The 21978-nt window shown below is 36.7% G+C and overlaps 4 protein-coding genes across 5 annotated transcripts; all 4 read right to left on the bottom strand.

The window, feature by feature from the left end:
* Positions 1-487: 487 nt before the first annotated feature.
* Positions 488-7151, bottom strand: spmap2l (sperm microtubule associated protein 2 like). Its single transcript, XM_016660940.1, has 8 exons — positions 6601-7151; positions 6497-6527; positions 6277-6333; positions 5278-5412; positions 4186-4326; positions 1330-1471; positions 1056-1190; positions 488-727 (listed from the first exon to the last, which is right to left on the bottom strand). Exons 1-8 carry the CDS (start codon positions 6617-6619, stop codon positions 578-580), a joined length of 810 nt encoding a protein of 269 aa, XP_016516426.1. The 5' UTR covers positions 6620-7151; the 3' UTR covers positions 488-577.
* A 24-nt stretch (positions 7152-7175) lies between these two features.
* On the bottom strand, positions 7176-14553 carry LOC103152193 (ADP-ribosylation factor-like protein 9). The gene is made up of 9 exons (XM_016660933.1): positions 14003-14553; positions 13899-13929; positions 13679-13735; positions 12679-12813; positions 11587-11727; positions 10947-10951; positions 10465-10671; positions 9139-9314; positions 7176-8057 (listed from the first exon to the last, which is right to left on the bottom strand). The coding sequence occupies exons 1-9, from the start codon at positions 14019-14021 to the stop codon at positions 7881-7883; spliced, it is 948 nt and encodes a 315-aa protein (XP_016516419.1). The 5' UTR covers positions 14022-14553; the 3' UTR covers positions 7176-7880.
* A 57-nt stretch (positions 14554-14610) lies between these two features.
* Positions 14611-19512, bottom strand: arl9 (ADP-ribosylation factor-like 9). Of its 2 annotated transcripts, none has more exons than XM_016660938.1 (4): positions 18780-19512; positions 17848-18025; positions 16541-16716; positions 14611-15459 (listed from the first exon to the last, which is right to left on the bottom strand). In XM_016660938.1, the coding sequence occupies exons 1-4, from the start codon at positions 19005-19007 to the stop codon at positions 15283-15285; spliced, it is 759 nt and encodes a 252-aa protein (XP_016516424.1). In that variant the 5' UTR covers positions 19008-19512; the 3' UTR covers positions 14611-15282. The 2 variants fall into 2 exon arrangements, with proteins under 2 accessions (XP_016516424.1, XP_016516425.1); XM_016660939.1 differs by having other exon boundaries at positions 18786-19512.
* A 113-nt stretch (positions 19513-19625) lies between these two features.
* Positions 19626-21157, bottom strand: LOC103152181 (snRNA-activating protein complex subunit 1-like). The gene has a single exon (XM_016660937.1). It carries the CDS (start codon positions 20895-20897, stop codon positions 19824-19826), a length of 1074 nt encoding a protein of 357 aa, XP_016516423.1. The 5' UTR covers positions 20898-21157; the 3' UTR covers positions 19626-19823.
* Positions 21158-21978: the final 821 nt, after the last annotated feature.

Raw genomic sequence — 21978 nt, 5'->3', positions numbered from 1 at the left:
CCTCTGAGATTAATAAAGTAGTTTTGAATTTGAATTTGAAAACCAGTTGAACAAATCTACTAGAACTCAGCTTGGGTTGCTAGGTAACACGCTGTAATTTTCTGGGGTTGCTAGGTAACGGCGCAGTACTGGTTGAATGTGACTGAACAGTTGGGAGGTTTTTGAAACGGCTCAGTTTTGAGTCACCAAAAAATATTAACTTACTGCCATAAAACTGGTTGTTTTTTTTATTTTTAAAAGTGCTTGGGTTGTTTTTAGAAGCTGCAGAGATCCAAATGTAAGTATAAAAACATGAAAAATGTGAATTTTGCATAATAAGTCCCCTTTTAATCACAGTTAATTTAGGATTTTAAAAAAGGGAATTGCTTTTTCATGTTTTTGTATTGACTTGTATTTAACTTTATCCAATACTAACATTTGTTTGATGATGTAAAACATTTAAGTGTGGCAATAAAGCAAGAACAGAAGATGTTTGTTATCAGGTAAACACTTTCACAGTGCCATATATTCAGAAATAAAGGCAAAAAGCTGAGGAAACAAACAATTTGGGAACAATTTTAAGAAATAGAGAATTTTCTTAGTATTTCCACAGAGGCTTATTGGTCTTTGCATCTCTCAGGTTCCACTCTGGCTCTTGTGGAGGAATGTAGTCTTTGTGAAGCTGTTTTGGTGCTGCCAGCGTCTCAACTCGAACACTTGCTGAAGCCCTTTTTGCTGCTCTTGAGACCTGTTTAACATTTAGCATGAGACAAAACAAGAAAAAGAACATTAAAAAGATATAGTTCTAGCTGATGATTAGTAAAAACAATTTACATGAAATTAGATTAGATTAAGCTGAGATAAAACTTCTGTTATAGTTAGCAAATAGCTTTGAGTTTGTTCGAACCAAGGAGGCTTTGGAGCAGGGCCAGCCCAAACCTTTTTGGGGCCCTAAGCAGATTTTCATTTTGGGTCCCCCATACCATTTGTTGGTCCTCTTGGGGATCCTTAGCAGCCACTTAATATTTAAAAATTTGAATAAGATGACACTTTACAGACAGATTTTGCTTTCTTACAATCCAGATTGGTTCCTCGAAGCGCCCCAGCTGGTAGCAGATGTTGCTCTGCTTCAGTTTGGGCAGCGACAACTGGGCGAGTCGCTGAGATATCCGAGCTGTTCTGGACGCTAAGGAGACGATGGAAGCAGCACTCTGTGGGACAAAAATGGAGAAAGTTCAGTTTTTCTTTATGTAACAGAGCTAAATGATACAAAAGTTTAAGCAGCTTTAGCTCAGCAACTGTTCCAGTAAAGTTTGTCCAGACTGAATGTGAGGTTTTCCAGCGTCGTACCTCCCTGTTGCTGCGGTAGTCAGGATGGGTCTGTTTGGGTTGTGAGAGCTGCAGCAATCGAGCGGTGATGATGACGTTTCTCACTCGGGGGTCAACGTGCCAAATGGGACAGTTGTTCTCACACAGAGGTGTGTGAAGGGACCTGTGGGACAACGGAGTGGCACTTTTAACATCTCACCTGGGATCATCTACACTGCAAAAACACAAAACCTTACCAAGTAATTTTGATTAATTTTTAGTGCAAATATTGCAGTACACTTGAAATAAAACAAGACTAATTTATAAGTAACTTTTCAGAAAGGTGTGGGAGATTGTTTCAAGTCAAAACTTTCATCAATATTAATTAAAAAGTATTAATTCTGCTGGCAGATTTTTTTTTTACACTTATGGGAAAAGTATCTTGTTTTATGTGAAATAATCTGCCAATGGAACTAGTACTTTTTCATCAATATTAAGGAATTATTGACTTCCTGTGTCTTGCTGAAAAGTTACTTGTGTTGTTTGAAGTGTACTGAGATATTTTCACTAGAAACTCAACCAACATTACTTGGTACGATTTTATGTTTTTGCAGTGTAAGGTCTTTGTAATCTTCCTCTCAATGGATAATTTGAGCAATTCCAAATTAAAATACCATAATTTGAAATTAAGTTAAAACAGGAAGGACTTAATTTGCTTTTACTGCAATGATTTTTATTTTAATTTGAAATGCTACTTTTGAGCGACGGTCTGTCTCTGGGAACTTTTAATTTGAAAGTACAGGGCCTGTTTACATGAAGCGGCAAAAGCTGCATTTAAGAAGGGTTTCTTCTTCTTGACTTGTATTTTATAATGATGTTATTTGTTTGCATAATTACTTTCATTATGGACTTTTACATATCTAAAACCTAACTTTATGTTTATGTCTGTCGGATTACATAATTTGAAAACTTTAAATGATTCGGTACTTAGAATTTTTTTTTTTTTTTTTTTACCAAATACATTTTACTTTGACTTGAATAATTTCTCTAATGGATTTTTCTTCCATTCTCATAAATATGTGTCACCTTCACACTCCTCTACAGTGTCAGTGAATTTTCTCCTGGTGGTTTACGATATCCAGTTTGTTTGTTCCAATTTAAGCTTTACATGCTTTTTTCCAGTCATATTTCCCTTTAAGGCTGTATATATTTCCGTTCTCCACAGAGTTATTTTTCCGCTTTATTTATCTCTCCACTGGGGATAACTATAACTAAGGGTTTTTATTCCCATCATAGAGCATTTAAAGTTGAGCCTCTGGAGTTTTTGTAACTGAAAATATGAATGCAGTCTCCAAATCCAGCAACAGCGAGTTCATGATTTATAAAAAGATTTCCGTGGTTGTTCCACGAACATCCCGGGGGTCTGAACTGTGTACAATACGCTCCATTGTCTCGTCTCCCATAGCCTGACATTGAAATAGCAGATGCCCGAACGCTGGTGTCGGACCCGAGCCTCTTCATGTTTGAACAATATGATATGCTGCGTTTGACTGCCATTAAAATCAAGACTTTGGATTGTGGCCGCCACGACATGAGCTCTGTTGGGAACATGATATGAGGATAAAACAGGAAACGTCATAAATATGTCCTGCTGTCATTAGTCATCAGAAAACGCAAATTTTACCTTTCACCTACAGATTACAGTTTATTTTCTCCAGCTCTTTTTGTAAGCAATCAGGGTCCATATTCTTCTACAATTTCATTGTAAATCTTTAACTGTTTTAATTGGACCTGGGTAAGACTGGCAGCAACACACCAACAACTACAAATCAAAACTACTGATAGCAAAACCCAATAAAAATACATCATTGATAATAAAGGAAGAAATATAACAAAGAGCAAACAACCTAAATACAGGACTAAAATGAATGAAGCAGCATGGAACAGCAACAATTTTATCAATATTAAGGAATTATTATAATTAAGGACTAATAATATTAAGGAATAATAATAATTAAGGAATAACAGGCTCCTATATTTTGCAGAAAAGTTTCTTGAAAAAAAAGTTTTGTCTTATTTCAGGTGTTTTAAGACATTTAGACTTGTTATACTTGTTATTTTGTGTTTTTACTGTGTAACTGAACTGAAATTATTTATTTGTAAAGTGCCTTGAAATTTCTTTTGTTGTAAGATAGATTTTGGAAAACATAAACAAATACATTTCTGTATAATTTTTAAGTAAATACATTTACCATACCTTGAATAACCATATATCTTTGCATATACTAATCAAATTTACAAAGTTTATTTGATAAATTTAAAATTATTAATCATTACCAATACATTTTCCCTATAATTCGCTATACATGATAATGGATATTTATAAAAAAGTACATATATTTTGGGATTTATAATGTATACTGCAATATATGGAAAGCAGCAATATATTTTTCTCTGTATTTAAATATATTACTAGAATATATTATATATATTTTAATACATATTTTGTATGTTAAAAAATGTATAGAGAAAATAATATATTAGAATATATTCCATTATATTTCCAGTAACTCATTGGTAAATATATTCTCTTTTTGTAAGGGCGATCCATACTTCCTTATTTCCTTACCTGGAGTCTCTCAAAACATCGACAGCATTTCTACTAATAATATATAATTAATATATACATAATTAATGTTATTAATTCTGTTAAAAAATCTCAAAGTGTGATGGTTTAAAGTCTATGTGTTATATTTTAATGAAGATATAAAGATACAATTATTTAATTTACTCTCTCTATGACTTTAAAGCTCCTCAAATCCCATCATGTAAACCAGATCAGTGACATTCACATGACCTTGAACTGTAAAAACATTCCTCCATGTTTGTCGTTTTTACCCTGGCTCCTGAGGGCCGCGGCTCCTCGTTCTGGGCGCTGACAATCGCAGAGTGTTTTCATACTGAGACGTCTTGGAGGAAGGATGCCTGGTCTTCCTGAAGACGCTCGCCTCTTCCTCCTCGTCATCCTCCTCTTGTTTCCTGCAGAAAAATGGAAGTCATTACGTGTTGTACATCTCAGACAAAAGAGCAAGAAGGAAGAAGGTGGAGGCAGACAGAACAATGGTGGAATGTAACTCCTGGTTTAATGTTGGATGTGTGAGTGGAAAACCACCTGAAGGCAGGAAATATTTACATTTTCATATATAGCAAGGACTATATCCTGACACATGATGTGAAAATTCTCATTAACCCAAATAAGAACTGATTTTAATCATAAAGACTTTATAAAAGTGTGGTTTAAGCAATTGTTATGTATGTTTTTATGCAATATCTGCATAGAATAGGTACAACTCTGCAAAAACATAAATTATGCCAAATAATTTTGTTCTAGTTTGTAGTGTAAATATTTTAGTACACTTAAAATAAGAAAAATAACTTGCAAGTAAACTTTCAGCAAGAAACATAACCTTGTTTTGAGTCAATATTTTGTTAATATTAATGAAAGAGTAATTATTTCTCTTATGGGGAAAATGTGGATGCATCTCCGACCTTTAGCAAGCAGAGCTTTATAAAAGTCTCAACAGAAAAAATCCCTCTAATGTTTTCATCTCCACGCTTGAAGCCAAACCAGCTGATGACTCCTATTATCTTCTGCTCCAGTGTAATTATCATTATTAGGGGTCCTTCCTGTGTGGGCCTCTGATTAAATTACCCTGAATATCATTGAGGCAGAGAAACAACAAACTCTCCCTACAATCCTCCCTTATCACCGACCGGTGGAGCCTGACAGCTCTCCGGGGAGATCGCCTCCGACCTGGCATCGGTCCTGAACATCACTTTGCAGCCTCTTACATCCACTTTGTGAAAAACTCCCCACACAAACACGCTGATTTACCGCGACACTGAAAGCCTGTCAGCAAAACACAAGCAGTCCTTCCTTTCTATCGTTTTCCAGACGGTCATCAATAATGCTGCAGGTGCCTTGCTTGCCTCCAGGGGTCCTCCCTTGCTGAGAAGTCTCTTTTGTGTTGGGCCAGGTATTGGATTCTTGCAGTCGGAGTAGCTTTGAGTGCGGCGGTGGAGATGGGCCATATCGGCTCCTGGTTGCCCCAGCTCACATTCTCACTGATCAATAAAGGGACAAACAGTTTCCAGAACAGCTAAGTTTAAAAAATGCACTAAAAAGGGAAGAAATTTGTCATTTGAAATCGAAAACTACGTTTACACTGCAAAAACACAAAATCTTACAAAGTACCGGTAATTTTGGTCTAGTTTCTAATGCACATATCTTAGGTTGTGCAGGAGGCTACATTTCTGCTTTTCAAAGATGCGTAGTTGTAAGATGCATACCTGTTTGCAGCCATTTTCACATGTGAATGTAAATGTTGAGTCAGAGGTTTGTGATCATCAGCTGATTACTTGGATTTAAAGCAACAGAGGCCCTAAAACAGCTCATTAAGAAAGGAGCTCAAATTAAACAGAACTGAAAAGACTAAAATCTCACTAAGAATAATTTTGTGCAAAAAACTGCAATAAACAGATTTTGTATAGGCCATAAACCTATCTTAACCTGGTCAAGGAAAGAGGCATAATAGGTCACCTTTAAAATGAATGAAAAAGTATTAGTTTCAGTACTTGAGTTATTGACTTAAAACAAACATATATGTTGATGAAAAGTTGAAAAGTTAGTTTTGTCTTATTTTAAGTGTACTCTCAAATGTAGACCAAAAATACTTAAGATTTTGAGGTTTTGCATTGAAACACAGCTATGAAGTTCAAATAAACACACAAAAGAAATTTCACATTTTAAATCTAAAAGAATAGTTTAACAGCTTGTATCAATAACCAGAATGAGTTTAGCTTCTATTTGGATGCAGTTTCAGGTTGGATCAGTGACCGAATGTCTCCAAGCTGAACATTTAACCAGATCTGCAGAGGTCACTGTGGGGCCTTCTGCGGTTTCAGGAAAGAAAAGCTCAAGCTTCTCACCAAGGAGTCGTCTCCCAGACTGTTTTTGAGGTTTTATGCTGCGCCAGCTCCAAGATTCTGCCAAATCACACACAATCCACAAGACATGCATCCACGTTAAATATGAGGGGAATTTAAGGGAATCTGGGATCAGGTTCAACATGCAATCACCACCATAACTACAGCCGATATTATAACTCATAACAAACTGATAAATACATGAACGATAAAACAGCAGCACCTCTTTGAGGGACCAAATCTCGGCAGGACACCTGCAGGTTTAAATGCATCACAATTATCAAACCGAACTGATTTGAAGATGCAATGAGGAATCCGTGAACTTACCTTGTTTTCCAGACACCATCTTCACCGACTCTGCTGGACGTGCCACAATAATCTGCTGCTGTTGCTACAGAACCATGAGTCCCTAGCAACCAGCTGATGAGTCCTTGAAACTGGAGTCTGCTTTGTTACCGTCTCAGGATGTTGAAAGTGATACAAATGGGTCAGCGAGCAAAGAAGGATGATCTTCTGTTACCGATTCAAGACTTCATTTTAACATGACTGAACATCTGGACCTAAAGTCTGTGCATCCATACTCAGATGCCAAATAAAAAATAAATACTTTCAGCACCTTTTCTGATAACTTCGAACTTTTTGTAAGCTGAAAATAAAAATGTGTTCCCAAATCATCACAAAATGAAGTTGCGATATTACCATGATGAAACGTCAGGATGCTATAGTAATAGCTAAAGGTAATAAAGGATGTGCACACTTAGTTTTCTCCCTGAAAGTTTAAAGTTAGTTATTTTCTTAAAGGTTTTTTCACACTGAAGGTAGAAGAACTCAGGAATTATTCAGCTTTATTTTCCATTATATTGTGGGGAAATTTTGGAATAAAAATCAATCAGAAAGTTTTGTAAAAAAATTTATTTTAAGCGAAAAAGAAGAATATTGAACAAATATTTGTCTTTTTTTATTGAAACTTTTAGTGTAGCTCAGCTTTAAGAAACATTTGTAAATTGAGTGAACCAAACAGATTTCCACAGATTTAATAAAAAAAGGAAAAGAAACAGAAAATGAAATGGGTAAAATAAAAACATCCACCTTCTTAACAGCTTAAAAAAAAAGAAATTCCGTCAACTTACGGTCAAAATAAACATTTAAAACAGAAAACGGCTTTCACACAGTAAAATAACGGTGATGCATAGTGTTTCTGCTGCAGGTTTCTAATTTGAAACTAACAGAAAAGTTTAAATATAAATGAATCGGCTCTTTGGCGCCTCCAAGTGGCTGAAAAATGTAACTGCTCTAAATTTGACCAATAACCAAATATATTTTGTTGCTCACATGAATAAAACAAAAAGTGCAGACTTACCGTTTCCCTCCAAGAGACTTTAATGGGTTTAGTTTTCTGTCTGTTATTTATCATTTTCTTAAAGCACATTAATTAAGAAAAATAAATGTTTTAAAGCTTTGAAACACCTAAAGCATGTAACAAAGTCGCCCTGAACTTAAAACCTTTGATGCCCTCCCATTTCTTTAAATAAGAATGCAAATGAAAAAAGTAAAAGGATTTGTTACATTGGATCAGCAACACTGCATAATTTCTAAACCTCCATGATTTATCTGTCTTGAGAAACCATCTGGAAGATCAGGTCCCGAGCATCGTGGACCCCTGAGCTGAGCTCCGAGTCGCCCTTCCTCACATATGTACCGATGAGGAACAGCTGGCGGTCCCCGGCTTCTGACAGCGACAGAGCGTCATGGAGGTCAGTGATGCTACAGGACGTGGGAAGATCCTGGAATTAGAAGATAAACATGACGACACACCTGGCTCAAAATGAATAAAGCAACTCTTTTGACTTCATTAGCAGTAAAACTGCTTATTTTATTTTTTTATTTTTATTAAAAAAGGACCTATTAGTGCAAAGTTCCACATGTTTGTACTTCCATTTGGGTTTCTACAGCTTCTAAAAACAGCCCAAGCACTGAAAAAACAAAAACACCCATCTGTTTTTGACAATAAGTTGAAAACAACTTGCTTTAAAAAAAATCGGAATGTAACAAATAATCAGGCACTGCCGTTACCTAGCAACCCCAGCTAAGTCTAGCCCGTTACCTAGCAACTCAAGCTGAGCTCCAGCACGTTTGTTCATCTGGCTGTAGGCGTACGAGTTGTGCAATGGCTGCTGGAAAAGCCAACAGTTTTGTTGCTGACTTACAATCCAGAAACCACTTGTAGCATTCTTATTGGTTGTACATGAGGCTCTACTTTTGCTTTTCAAAGATGTACGGTTGTATAATTATTTACCTGTTTGCAGCCATTTTCACACGCAAGTGTTAGGGGGCGTGCCCAGAAGCAGCTTGTTTGGATTTAAAGTGACAAAATGCCCTAAAACTACAACATCGTATTAGGCCCATTGTAAATTTCCGCCAAAAATTGTAGAAGTTGAGATTAATATGAGAAATCTTCTCAAAAATACTTGGAAATTTTCTGAGCTCGTTAAAGTCAAAAACAGAAGAAGTTGAAAATGTTAAATTTTTGTTTTTTTCTTGCAAATGTTCGACTATTAGAACTCAGAAATTTCCAAGTTTTTTTTCCCAAGAAAAATTCTGGGATTAATCTCAAATTTTCTATGTTTTTTGGCAGAAATGTACTCCCTTTATCCGTCTACAATGGCCCTGATGTGCAGACGTACTAAAACAGGAGTTCAAAATAGGCAGAACTGAAGTAACTAAAATCTGATCATCTAACCATTTTGTGCAAAAAATGTAATGAACATGTTTTGTGTCGCCCACAGATCTATGCTAATCTGTTCAACCAAGTACAGTAGGTCACCTTTAAAATGTGTGACATCCGGGATTGGTTTTTCTTCTCACCTGTTTGTTGGCCAGCACCATTAAGGGCAGGTTGGGGTGAAGGGCCAGCAGCTCGTGTAAATGTTTCTTGGTGACTGGAAAAAGCTCTGGGTTGGCGGAGTCGACCACAAACACCAGCAGCAGAGCTCTGGGTGTGTATTTCTGCCAGTACGGCCGCAGATTCTCCCCACCGCCGACTGAAACAGACACAAACTGAGCTATAAGCTACAAAATATAAAAGTACAGAGTCACCTACTTGGCACTGGAATGAAAATATATAATTTAATGCAGTAATGAGACTACAACTCATAAAAACAAAACAATTAATTATGACAGAGAAATTACTGTTTTATTTTGACCAATTTCACTTTAAAACAAACCTACAATCAAACTTACATTTTTAGCTAATGAGCTTTGGATTACAGTGTTTCACTGATCATGTGTGAGATAAAGTGCTGCAAAAACATATTTTCCCTCTTACTGGTTTCTTCGTTTTAAACCCAAAATGCAAATTTTTCATTCATGTGCAAAAAAAAGCTATGTGCTGAAAGATAATACACTCTTAGCAGTAATTAAGCAAATTCTGTACAAAATAGATAAACATTTTAATCCCAAAAATAATCAAGACAACAGATGTTACACTGCAAAAACACAAAATCTTGCCAAGTAATTTTGTTCGAGTTTCTAGTTCAAACATCTTAGTACATTTGAAAAAAAGACAAAACTAACTTACAAGTAACATTACAGAAAGAAATACAAGAAGCAATGCTTGTTACAGTGACGGATTATTTCACTGTTTTTCCCCACATGATAAATGAATTAATCTGGTAATGGAGGTAGGACTTTTCATCAATACTAAATTATTGAGCTCATATTTCTTGCTGAAAAGTTACTTTTTAAGTTTTTAAGTTGATTTCAACAAGATATTTGCACTAGAAGCTAGACCAAAAATATTTGTACCTTTGCTATAAATGATCAAGCAAACACTAAAATAATGCTAAGTTGTTTTAGGCAATAAATTGTTGAACTATTTGTTCACTTACCATTTTAATGTATTTCTAATACTGTATAAAAAAGGTTTAAATTAAATTTCTGCCAGATGTGCCATTTTTCTTCTCTGATTAATCAATAACTAGAATAATAATTCGTAATAACCCTAAAAGATTTAAAAACCATGTTTTGAAGATGTAGAGTAAAATTCTGCTGTCCTGTTATTGTTGTTTCACTTTTAATAACTTCAGCCATAAACTCTCTACAGAACCAAGAGAAGAAAAATAAATCAGTGAAAACGACTTGGGGCCATTTTAAATCTCTGCGTCGAGGAAAAGCCGATAAGTTCAGACTCACTTTCTAGAAACTCGACGTCCATGTCGTCTTTGCTGATGGAGATGGCATTAAGGCCCTGCGTCGGCTCCACGTCCTGCTCCAGACTGCCGCTGGAAAAACAGTGCAGCAGGCTCGTTTTCCCGGCTCCGTCCAGACCCAGAACCAGAACCTGGGTTCCCTCTGACTCCACAGGATGGGCCTGGAACACAAAACACAGCTGTAGCAACACTTAAAAGAATGCAAAAGACGAGCTTAAGCATGACTGAGTCCTGCATTGNGCTCCTATATTTTGCAGAAAAGTTTCTTGAAAAAAAAAGTTTTGTCTTATTTCAGGTGTTTTAAGACATTTAGACTTGTTATACTTGTTATTTTGTGTTTTTACTGTGTAACTGAATTGAAATTATTTATTTGTAAAGTGCCTTGAAATTTCTTTTGTTGTAAGATAGATTTTGGAAAACATAAACAAATACATTTCTGTACAATTTTTAAGTAAATACATTTACCATACCTTGAATAACCATATATCTTTGCATATACTAATCAAATTTACAAAGTTTATTTGATAAAATTATTAATCATTACCAATACATTTTCCCTATAATTCGCTATACATGATAATGGATATTTATAAAAAAGTACATATATTTTGGGATTTATAATGTATACTGCAATATATGGAAAGCAGCAATATATTTTTCTCTGTATTTAAATATATTACTAGAATATATTATATATATTTTAATACATATTTTGTATGTTAAAAAATGTATAGAGAAAATAATATATTAGAATATATTCCATTATATTTCCAGTAACTCATTGGTAAATATATTCTCTTTTTGTAAGGGCGATCCATACTTCCTTATTTCCTTACCTGGAGTCTCTCAAAACATCGACAGCATTTCTACTAATAATATATAATTAATATATACATAATTAATGTTATTAATTCTGTTAAAAAATCTCAAAGTGTGATGGTTTAAAGTCTATGTGTTATATTTTAATGAAGATATAAAGATACAATTATTTAATTTACTCTCTCTATGACTTTAAAGCTCCTCAAATCCCATCATGTAAATCAGATCAGTGACATTCACATGACCTTGAACTGTAAAAACATTCCTCCATGTTTGTCGTTTTTACCCTGGCTCCTGAGGGCCGCGGCTCCGCGTTCGGGGCGCTGACAATCGCAGAGTGTTTTCATACTGAGACGTCTTGGAGGAAGGATGCCTGGTCTTCCTGAAGACGCTCGCCTCTTCCTCCTCGTCATCCTCCTCTTGTTTCCTGCAGAAAAATGGAAGTCATTACGTGTTGTACATCTCAGACAAAAGAGCAAGAAGGAAGAAGGTGGAGGCAGACAGAACAATGGTGGAATGTAACTCCTGGTTTAATGTTGGATGTGTGAGTGGAAAACCACCTGAAGGCAGGAAATATTTACATTTTCATATATAGCAAGGACTATATCCTGACACATGATGTGAAAATTCTCATTAACCCAAATAAGAACTGATTTTAATCATAAAGACTTTATAAAAGTGTGGTTTAAGCAATTGTTATGTATGTTTTTATGCAATATCTGCATAGAATAGGTACAACTCTGCAAAAACATAAATTATGCCAAATAATTTTGTTCTAGTTTGTAGTGTAAATATTTTAGTACACTTAAAATAAGAAAAATAACTTGCAAGTAAACTTTCAGCAAGAAACATAACCTTGTTTTGAGTCAATATTTTGTTAATATTAATGAAAGAGTAATTATTTCTCTTATGGGGAAAATGTGGATGCATCTCCGACCTTTAGCAAGCAGAGCTTTATAAAAGTCTCAACAGAAAAAATCCCTCTAATGTTTTCATCTCCACGCTTGAAGCCAAACCAGCTGATGACTCCTATTATCTTCTGCTCCAGTGTAATTATCATTATTAGGGGTCCTTCCTGTGTGGGCCTCTGATTAAATTACCCTGAATATCATTGAGGCAGAGAAACAACAAACTCTCCCTACAATCCTCCCTTATCACCGACCGGTGGAGCCTGACAGCTCTCCGGGGAGATCGCCTCCGACCTGGCATCGGTCCTGAACATCACTTTGCAGCCTCTTACATCCACTTTGTGAAAAACTCCCCACACAAACACGCTGATTTACCGCGACACTGAAAGCCTGTCAGCAAAACACAAGCAGTCCTTCCTTTCTATCGTTTTCCAGACGGTCATCAATAATGCTGCAGGTGCCTTGCTTGCCTCCAGGGGTCCTCCCTTGCTGAGAAGTCTCTTTTGTGTTGGGCCAGGTATTGGATTCTTGCAGTCGGAGTAGCTTTGAGTGCGGCGGTGGAGATGGGCCATATCGGCTCCTGGTTGCCCCAGCTCACATTCTCACTGATCAATAAAGGGACAAACAGTTTCCAGAACAGCTAAGTTTAAAAAATGCACTAAAAAGGGAAGAAATTTGTCATTTGAAATCGAAAACTACGTTTACACTGCAAAAACACAAAATCTTACAAAGTACCGGTAATTTTGGTCTAGTTTCTAATGCACATATCTTAGGTTGTGCAGGAGGCTACATTTCTGCTTTTCAAAGATGCATAGTTGTAAGATGCGTACGTGTTTGCAGCCATTTTTCACATGTGAATGTAAATGTTGAGTCAGAGGTTTGTGATCATCAGCTGATTACTTGGATTTAAAGCAACAGAGGCCCTAAAACAGCTCATTAAGAAAGGAGCTCAAATTAAACAGAACTGAGAATACTAAAATCTCACTAAGAATAATTTTGTGCAAAAAACTGCAATAAACAGATTTTGTATAGGCCATAAACCTATCTTAGCCTGGTCAAGGAAAGAGGCATAATAGGTCACCTTTAAAATGAATGAAAAAGTATTAGTTTCAGTACTTGAGTTATTGACTTAAAACAAACATATATGTTGATGAAAAGTTGAAAAGTTAGTTTTGTCTTATTTTAAGTGTACTCTCAAATGTAGACCAAAAATACTTAAGATTTTGAGGTTTTGCATTGAAACACAGCTATGAAGTTCAAATAAACACACAAAAGAAATTTCACATTTTAAATCTAAAAGAATAGTTTAACAGCTTGTATCAATAACCAGAATGAGTTTAGCTTCTATTTGGATGCAGTTTCAGGTTGGATCAGTGACCGAATGTCTCCAAGCTGAACATTTAACCAGATCTGCAGAGGTCACTGTGGGGCCTTCTGCGGTTTCAGGAAAGAAAAGCTCAAGCTTCTCACCAAGGAGTCGTCTCCCAGACTGTTTTTGAGGTTTTATGCTGCGCCAGCTCCAAGATTCTGCCAAATCACACACAATCCACAAGACATGCATCCACGTTAAATATGAGGGGAATTTAAGGGAATCTGGGATCAGGTTCAACATGCAATCACCACCATAACTACAGCCGATATTATAACTCATAACAAACTGATAAATACATGAACGATAAAACAGCAGCACCTCTTTGAGGGACCAAATCTCGGCAGGACACCTGCAGGTTTAAATGCATCACAATTATCAAACCGAACTGATTTGAAGATGCAATGAGGAATCCGTGAACTTACCTTGTTTTCCAGACACCATCTTCACCGACTCTGCTGGACGTGCCACAATAATCTGCTGCTGTTGCTACAGAACCATGAGTCCCTAGCAACCAGCTGATGAGTCCTTGAAACTGGAGTCTGCTTTGTTACCGTCTCAGGATGTTGAAAGTGATACAAATGGGTCAGCGAGCAAAGAAGGATGATCTTCTGTTACCGATTCAAGACTTCATTTTAACATGACTGAACATCTGGACCTAAAGTCTGTGCATCCATACTCAGATGCCAAATAAAAAATAAATACTTTCAGCACCTTTTCTGATAACTTCGAACTTTTTGTAAGCTGAAAATAAAAATGTGTTCCCAAATCATCACAAAATGAAGTTGCGATATTACCATGATGAAACGTCAGGATGCTATAGTAATAGCTAAAGGTAATAAAGGATGTGCACACTTAGTTTTCTCCCTGAAAGTTTAAAGTTAGTTATTTTCTTAAAGGTTTTTTCACACTGAAGGTAGAAGAACTCAGGAATTATTCAGCTTTATTTTCCATTATATTGTGGGGAAATTTTGGAATAAAAATCAATCAGAAAGTTTTGTAAAAAAATTTATTTTAAGCGAAAAAGAAGAATATTGAACAAATATTTGTCTTTTTTTATTGAAACTTTTAGTGTAGCTCAGCTTTAAGAAACATTTGTAAATTGAGTGAACCAAACAGATTTCCACAGATTTAATAAAAAAAGGAAAAGAAACAGAAAATGAAATGGGTAAAATAAAAACATCCACCTTCTTAACAGCTTAAAAAAAAAGAAATTCCGTCAACTTACGGTCAAAATAAACATTTAAAACAGAAAACGGCTTTCACACAGTAAAATAACGGTGATGCATAGTGTTTCTGCTGCAGGTTTCTAATTTGAAACTAACAGAAAAGTTTAAATATAAATGAATCGGCTCTTTGGCGCCTCCAAGTGGCTGAAAAATGTAACTGCTCTAAATTTGACCAATAACCAAATATATTTTGTTGCTCACATGAATAAAACAAAAAGTGCAGACTTACCGTTTCCCTCCAAGAGACTTTAATGGGTTTAGTTTTCTGTCTGTTATTTATCATTTTCTTAAAGCACATTAATTAAGAAAAATAAATGTTTTAAAGCTTTGAAACACCTAAAGCATGTAACAAAGTCGCCCTGAACTTAAAACCTTTGATGCCCTCCCATTTCTTTAAATAAGAATGCAAATGAAAAAAGTAAAAGGATTTGTTACATTGGATCAGCAACACTGCATAATTTCTAAACCTCCATGATTTATCTGTCTTGAGAAACCATCTGGAAGATCAGGTCCCGAGCATCGTGGACCCCTGAGCTGAGCTCCGAGTCGCCCTTCCTCACATATGTACCGATGAGGAACAGCTGGCGGTCCCCGGCTTCTGACAGCGACAGAGCGTCATGGAGGTCAGTGATGCTACAGGACGTGGGAAGATCCTGGAATTAGAAGATAAACATGACGACACACCTGGCTCAAAATGAATAAAGCAACTCTTTTGACTTCATTAGCAGTAAAACTGCTTATTTTATTTTTTTATTTTTATTAAAAAAGGACCTATTAGTGCAAAGTTCCACATGTTTGTACTTCCATTTGGGTTTCTACAGCTTCTAAAAACAGCCCAAGCACTGAAAAAACAAAAACACCCATCTGTTTTTGACAATAAGTTGAAAACAACTTGCTTTAAAAAAAATCGGAATGTAACAAATAATCAGGCACTGCCGTTACCTAGCAACCCCAGCTAAGTCTAGCCCGTTACCTAGCAACTCAAGCTGAGCTCCAGCACGTTTGTTCATCTGGCTGTAGGCGTACGAGTTGTGCAATGGCTGCTGGAAAAGCCAACAGTTTTGTTGCTGACTTACAATCCAGAAACCACTTGTAGCATTCTTATTGGTTGTACATGAGGCTCTACTTTTGCTTTTCAAAGATGTACTGTTGTATAATTATTTACCTGTTTGCAGCCATTTTCACACGCAAGTGTTAGGGGGCGTGCCCAGAAGCAGCTTGTTTGGATTTAAAGTGACAAAATGCCCTAAAACTACAACATCGTATTAGGCCCATTGTAAATTTCCGCCAAAAATTGTAGAAGTTGAGATTAATATGAGAAATCTTCTCAAAAATACTTGGAAATTTTCTGAGCTCGTTAAAGTCAAAAACAGAAGAAGTTGAAAATGTTAAATTTTTGTTTTTTTCTTGCAAATGTTCGACTATTAGAACTCAGAAATTTCCAAGTTTTTTTTCCCAAGAAAAATTCTGGGATTAATCTCAAATTTTCTATGTTTTTTGGCAGAAATGTACTCCCTTTATCCGTCTACAATGGCCCTGATGTGCAGACGTACTAAAACAGGAGTTCAAAATAGGCAGAACTGAAGTAACTAAAATCTGATCATCTAACCATTTTGTGCAAAAAATGTAATGAACATGTTTTGTGTCGCCCACAGATCTATGCTAATCTGTTCAACCAAGTACAGTAGGTCACCTTTAAAATGTGTGACATCCGGGATTGGTTTTTCTTCTCACCTGTTTGTTGGCCAGCACCATTAAGGGCAGGTTGGGGTGAAGGGCCAGCAGCTCGTGTAAATGTTTCTTGGTGACTGGAAAAAGCTCTGGGTTGGCGGAGTCGACCACAAACACCAGCAGCAGAGCTCTGGGTGTGTATTTCTGCCAGTACGGCCGCAGATTCTCCCCACCGCCGACTGAAACAGACACAAACCGAGCTATAAGTTACAAAATATAAAAGTACAGAGTCACCTACTTGGCACTGGAATGAAAATATATAATTTAATGCAGTAATGAGACTACAACTCATAAAAACAAAACAATTAATTATGACAGAGAAATTACTGTTTTATTTTGACCAATTTCACTTTAAAACAAACCTACAATCAAACTTACATTTTTAGCTAATGAGCTTTGGATTACAGTGTTTCACTGATCATGTGTGAGATAAAGTGCTGCAAAAACATATTTTCCCTCTTACTGGTTTCTTCGTTTTAAACCCAAAATGCAAATTTTTCATTCATGTGCAAAAAAAAGCTATGTGCTGAAAGATAATACACTCTTAGCAGTAATTAAGCAAATTCTGTACAAAATAGATAAACATTTCAATCCAAAAAATAATCAAGACAACAGATGTTACACTGCAAAAACACAAAATCTTGCCAAGTAATTTTGTTCGAGTTTCTAGTTCAAACATCTTAGTAGATTTGAAAAAAAGACAAAACTAACTTACAAGTAACATTACAGAAAGAAATACAAGAAGCAATGCTTGTTACAGTGACGGATTATTTCACTGTTTTTCCCCACATGATAAATGAATTAATCTGGTAATGGAGGTAGGACTTTTCATCAATACTAAATTATTGAGCTCATATTTCTTGCTGAAAAGTTACTTTTTAAGTTGATTTCAACAAGATATTTGCACTAGAAGCTAGACCAAAAATATTTGTACCTTTGCTATAAATGATCAAGCAAACACTAAAATAATGCTAAGTTGTTTTAGGCAATAAATTGTTGAACTATTTGTTCACTTACCATTTTAATGTATTTCTAATACTGTATAAAAAAGGTTTAAATTAAATTTCTGCCATTATTCTAGTTAATTATTATTAACTAGAATAATAATTCGTAATAACCCTAAAAGATTTAAAAACCATGTTTTGAAGATGTAGAGTAAAATTCTGCTGTCCTGTTATTGTTGTTTCACTTTTAATAACTTCAGCCATAAACTCTCTACAGAACCACGAGAAGAAGAATAAATCAGTGAAAACGACTTGGGGCCATTTTAAATCTCTGCGTCGAGGAAAAGCCGATAAGTTCAGACTCACTTTCTAGAAACTCGACGTCCATGTCGTCTTTGCTGATGGAGATGGCATTAAGGCCCTGCGTCGGCTCCACGTCCTGCTCCAGACTGCCGCTGGAAAAACAGTGCAGCAGGCTCGTTTTCCCGGCTCCGTCCAGACCCAGAACCAGAACCTGGGTTCCCTCTGACTCCACAGGATGGGCCTGGAACACAAAACACAGCCGTAGAAACACTTAAAGGAACGCAAAAGACGAGCTTAAGCATGACTGAGTCCTGCATTGATGAAATTAAATCTGCACCTGTGGGGAGAGAAAATGAGCTGAAAGATGTAGGATGTGTGGCAGAAAATTTTAAAACAGATGTTTAAGACTTTCAACAATTATTGTTAATTATAGAGTTATGGATCTTGTAATTGGAGTCAGGAATCAGAATAATTATTTTTATTCTTATTTGTTACATTTTGGTTGATATTGTCTAGTAAACACTAACAAAATGTGTCATCTTTTTTTTCATGCTTAATTATTTTTACTGCCGTCCTTTTGACATTTTTAAATGAACTCTTATTTGAAAAAAAAACTTTTAAACCGTTTCAAAAACATGTATAATAAAGTAAATCAAAATAGCAAGCATGCTCCAAGTAATAAAAAAAATGAACAAAAGCTACAAAAACTAATTACTCCAACAGGCTGTCACCATAACCCGCGAAATATTACATTTTAATAGATATGCATTTAGTAACTAAATGTTAAATGTTTAGTAAACCATGGATAAATAATGAAATACATTTCCCAGAATACAACTCAATAACTTCCAGAGAGCGTGCTCTAACATGTTACAATATGGAGGTTTAAAATTAAAAACTAAAACTGAAGGTCGTTTTGACAAGTAAAAATATTCCTGAAGTTACCTAGAGTGAATATTTCTAACGCCTTAACATTCACAGTTAGAAAAACTCACTTTTACTGCTGCTGTTGTCGCAGCCTTAGCGGGAACAACAGTTTCTTCTACCGGAGCTTTCTTCTCCCTTTCCACCTCCACTTTCACCTTTTCCCTGCCATCCTCTCCCGGTCGAGAGTCGAGCTTATTCCGTTTGCGGGACGAACCGTAGCTCCAGACAAAATAAGCGACTCCGCCTGCGAGAACGGCGGAGGCGCCGAGGACTCCGGCATTCCTCAGACCGAGCATGGTGCTCAACTGTCGGCTTAACTGCTGCGTAGTGGGCGCCGGTTAGCGTGTGAAGACATCATCTAAATAACAAAAAAAAAAAAAACGGAGTTTGTCTATGCTACTCCATGCGACACTTCTCTTCAACAAGTGGATTAAGTCACAGGAAGCTCCGGATGAACTTCTCCATGCCAAATATCCGGGTGAAACAACTTCTGTTGATGCAGTTTCAAGAAGTGACCACCAGGTGGAGCAAATCTGTTTAGAGATGATAAAGTGAGATCTGACCAGCAGAGGTCGCTGCTGTTCCTGATTTGAGATACAATTATGTTGAAACTGTGCATGAGCTTCTTATAAATTCTTTAATACACTTCTGGTGTTAAAAGAAGCATAAATATTAGCATAAATTCAATATTGTGACATATTGAATAATTTGCATTATGTTGTGTGCAAATGTTTTGAAATTCCAGATAAGTTTCATAATGCTTTAACTCAGAATTTTTGAGCTTAACAAAAGTCAACTTAAACATTTAAGTTCTTAAATGTTTAAAGTTGACTTACAATTACTTTCCCCATTGGTCAATTTTTCTTGCAGTTTAAACACTCAACTGAAGAGTAAGCAGCTTTTATCAGATTTTCTGCAACTTTATTGACCTTGTTTTATTTGCTTATAACTATAAACAAAAAGCCTTTAACTTGTCACTCAACGTTTCATCAACAATTTTTAATGGCCTTTAGCCAAAAAAAAAAAACAAAGAAAAAATTTAAAGTGCTACGAACTTCTTAAAGTATTTCTTTGAAAACTAATAGAACCAGCTAACTTTCTAGAGTTCAGGGTTATCCCGCCTCCTTCATCACTTTGTACTCCGTGTATGCTGCAGCCTGGCTCATTTTCCTCAGAGGAACCCCATGCCGCTGCTCAGGGGTGCTCAGCAGCCAGATCTTGGTGTTGCTTTTCTCATCCGTCCTTCCCAGGTTCTTCCAGGTCCGGGCCCGCAGAGAGGCATGCGTCTTCCGTCTTGGAGGTTTCTGTACCTGTTCCCCATCTGAGCTGAAAGAGTCTGCCTTCTCCACCTCTCTGTGTCTCCGGGATTTGGATGTGGTGTGGACATTGCTGTAGCTCTTCTGCTTGATAGAGGAGAGAAGTCTGGCTCTGCTGCTGCAGTCTTCTTCCGGATCTTTACCCACTTCACCTCCAACATTTTTCTCTTTGGGTAAAGCCCTCTGCTGCTGCCATGAGAAGAACTCATTTATACACTGTTTTAGGCGGGAAGTGAAGTCCGGATGAGTAATATTGACATCAACACGGACTTGTGCGGCCTCCTTCAGCTTCTCATAGTGGCTCTGGATGCCGGCCATTTCTTCCAAGATCTCTGCCGATTGGAGCTCCTCCAGTACCAACGCCTTGCTTAGGAACTCTTTGCATTGAACTTCCGGTTTTGTTTTCTGCTTCTGGAAGGTCAGAAAATGCGGCATGGCTGTGTAGTGGAAAGTTTTGGTTGCAGCAAGTTTGTGATAGATGTAGAGAACATCATGGTGCTCTGCCTCCTTAGACTCCCCGAGGAACCTCTGAACATGGCTCCAATCCTGCAGAGCTAGCCTGATCAGGACGGGTGTGGAGGCCGGCTGCGTGTGGTAGAAGGCGAACATCAGATACAAACCTCCCACCCGGATCTGGTAGCTGTGCGGAGGTAAGAAGTACTTCACAGCTGTGGCCAGAGCTACCCGGCAGAACCTCTTCATTTCGGAGTTGTTGGTGGTACCGAGGAAGACGTCAGAAAACTTCATTTCCCTCCAGATGGCCGAGAAGACGCCATACCTGACCGAATCCGTGCTCTGGAAGCGGGACAGCAGCTCCTCCACGTCCTCAGTCAGCGGTTCGTAGAAGAAATCCGTGTAGAAAGATGGCATAGTGTCCAGAGAAGCTCCACGGAAAAAGTCAAACCAGTTACCTGCTGTCCAACTAACAAGACAGGTGTTTCTTATTAGTGACTAACAACACCGCCCTCTAGTGGCTTAAGAACTATTTTGTTACCTTTTACTTTCGTTTCATACCCACTAATGATGCGTTCCAGTTGAAGTCGGAACTGGAAAATTTAGACTTCAAAGTTGGAAAAATCAACCCCGTTCTAACTGGGAAACTGGGAGCAATTCATGTAACCCACGTCTTATAAGGTGGACTTCCCGTTTCAATATGGCCGCTCCTCGCATAAACGGTTCTAAGATGAAGTTTATTTCACAAGACGTCTGATAATTTAAACTGACTGAACAAGTTAAAAGTGGTGTTTGCTTATGGAAAGTAAAACTTAAAATTATGTACTGCACAAAATGCTTGCAGGCATCGCCATGTTGAAATTTTGAAATTCGGTCTTCCTTAATACGTCACCTCGATATGACGGCAAGTTCAGCTCCCAGTTGCAGTTATGATGGAAAATAAAGCATCAGATCACTCTCGTTTACAAGTATTTGTATTAATTATTTTAAAAAAGCCATTAAAGTGCTCGAATCTTACTTTTTAAATTAATTGAATATTTAATTTTGGTCTGCACCGGAGACCAAAATCCAGGATAATTGTTGACTCTTTGGGAGAGTCAACAATTATAAAACACAACTATAAAAATATTTTATCTGATCGAGTTCCTTAAGGTAGAGAATGTTTTTTGGAATGACAAATTCCTAGCAGAAAAATATAACATCAAAAATTACTTTAAATCACTGATTGTCAAAAAGAAATTGGGCCAGAAGATATTGTACAGTTTTTATTCTTGCATTTAAATGAATAGCTGGAACCCAGGACCAGACATTTGGATTTGGAACAAAGCCACTATGTAACTATAAAAATAGTTGTTTTTTTTAGTACAAATCATACACACATATCCAAAAAGTTGAAGTGAATCTACTATTGAGAAGCTAAAGTTTTTTTTAAATTTTATGTATTGTGTACATTCCGAGACACTGAGTTTGGGGTTTCCATTCTCTGTAAGCCATAGTC

This window comes from Poecilia formosa, unplaced genomic scaffold, assembly GCF_000485575.1.
Source record: "Poecilia formosa unplaced genomic scaffold, Poecilia_formosa-5.1.2 Scaffold303, whole genome shotgun sequence".
In the NCBI taxonomy this organism is placed as follows: Eukaryota; Metazoa; Chordata; class Actinopteri; order Cyprinodontiformes; family Poeciliidae; genus Poecilia; species Poecilia formosa.
This window is presented reverse-complemented; position numbering and strand designations above follow the sequence as displayed.

Excerpts from the sequence above, each read along its gene's own strand:
- spmap2l (XM_016660940.1), bottom strand. Across the intron at positions 5,413-6,276 it reads GTCTGGGAGACGACTCCTTG|TGAGAATGTGAGCTGGGGCA; the intron begins GTGAGAAGCTTG and ends TTTATTGATCAG. Across the intron at positions 1,191-1,329 it reads ACTACCGCAGCAACAGGGAG|AGTGCTGCTTCCATCGTCTC; the intron begins GTACGACGCTGG and ends TTTGTCCCACAG.
- LOC103152181 (XM_016660937.1), bottom strand. The coding sequence starts at position 20,897 with ATGCCATCTTTCTACACGGATTTCTTCTACGAACCGCTGACTGAGGAC.
- arl9 (XM_016660938.1), bottom strand. The coding sequence starts at position 19,007 with ATGCTCGGTCTGAGGAATGCCGGAGTCCTCGGCGCCTCCGCCGTTCTC. Across the intron at positions 18,026-18,779 it reads CGACAACAGCAGCAGTAAAA|GCCCATCCTGTGGAGTCAGA; the intron begins GTGAGTTTTTCT and ends TTTGTGTTCCAG. Across the intron at positions 16,717-17,847 it reads GGACGTCGAGTTTCTAGAAA|TCGGCGGTGGGGAGAATCTG; the intron begins GTGAGTCTGAAC and ends TGTCTGTTTCAG.
- LOC103152193 (XM_016660933.1), bottom strand. Across the intron at positions 13,736-13,898 it reads AGATTTGGTCCCTCAAAGAG|AATCTTGGAGCTGGCGCAGC; the intron begins GTGCTGCTGTTT and ends GTGATTTGGCAG. Across the intron at positions 8,058-9,138 it reads TGGTGCTGGCCAACAAACAG|GATCTTCCCACGTCCTGTAG; the intron begins GTGAGAAGAAAA and ends TTCTAATTCCAG.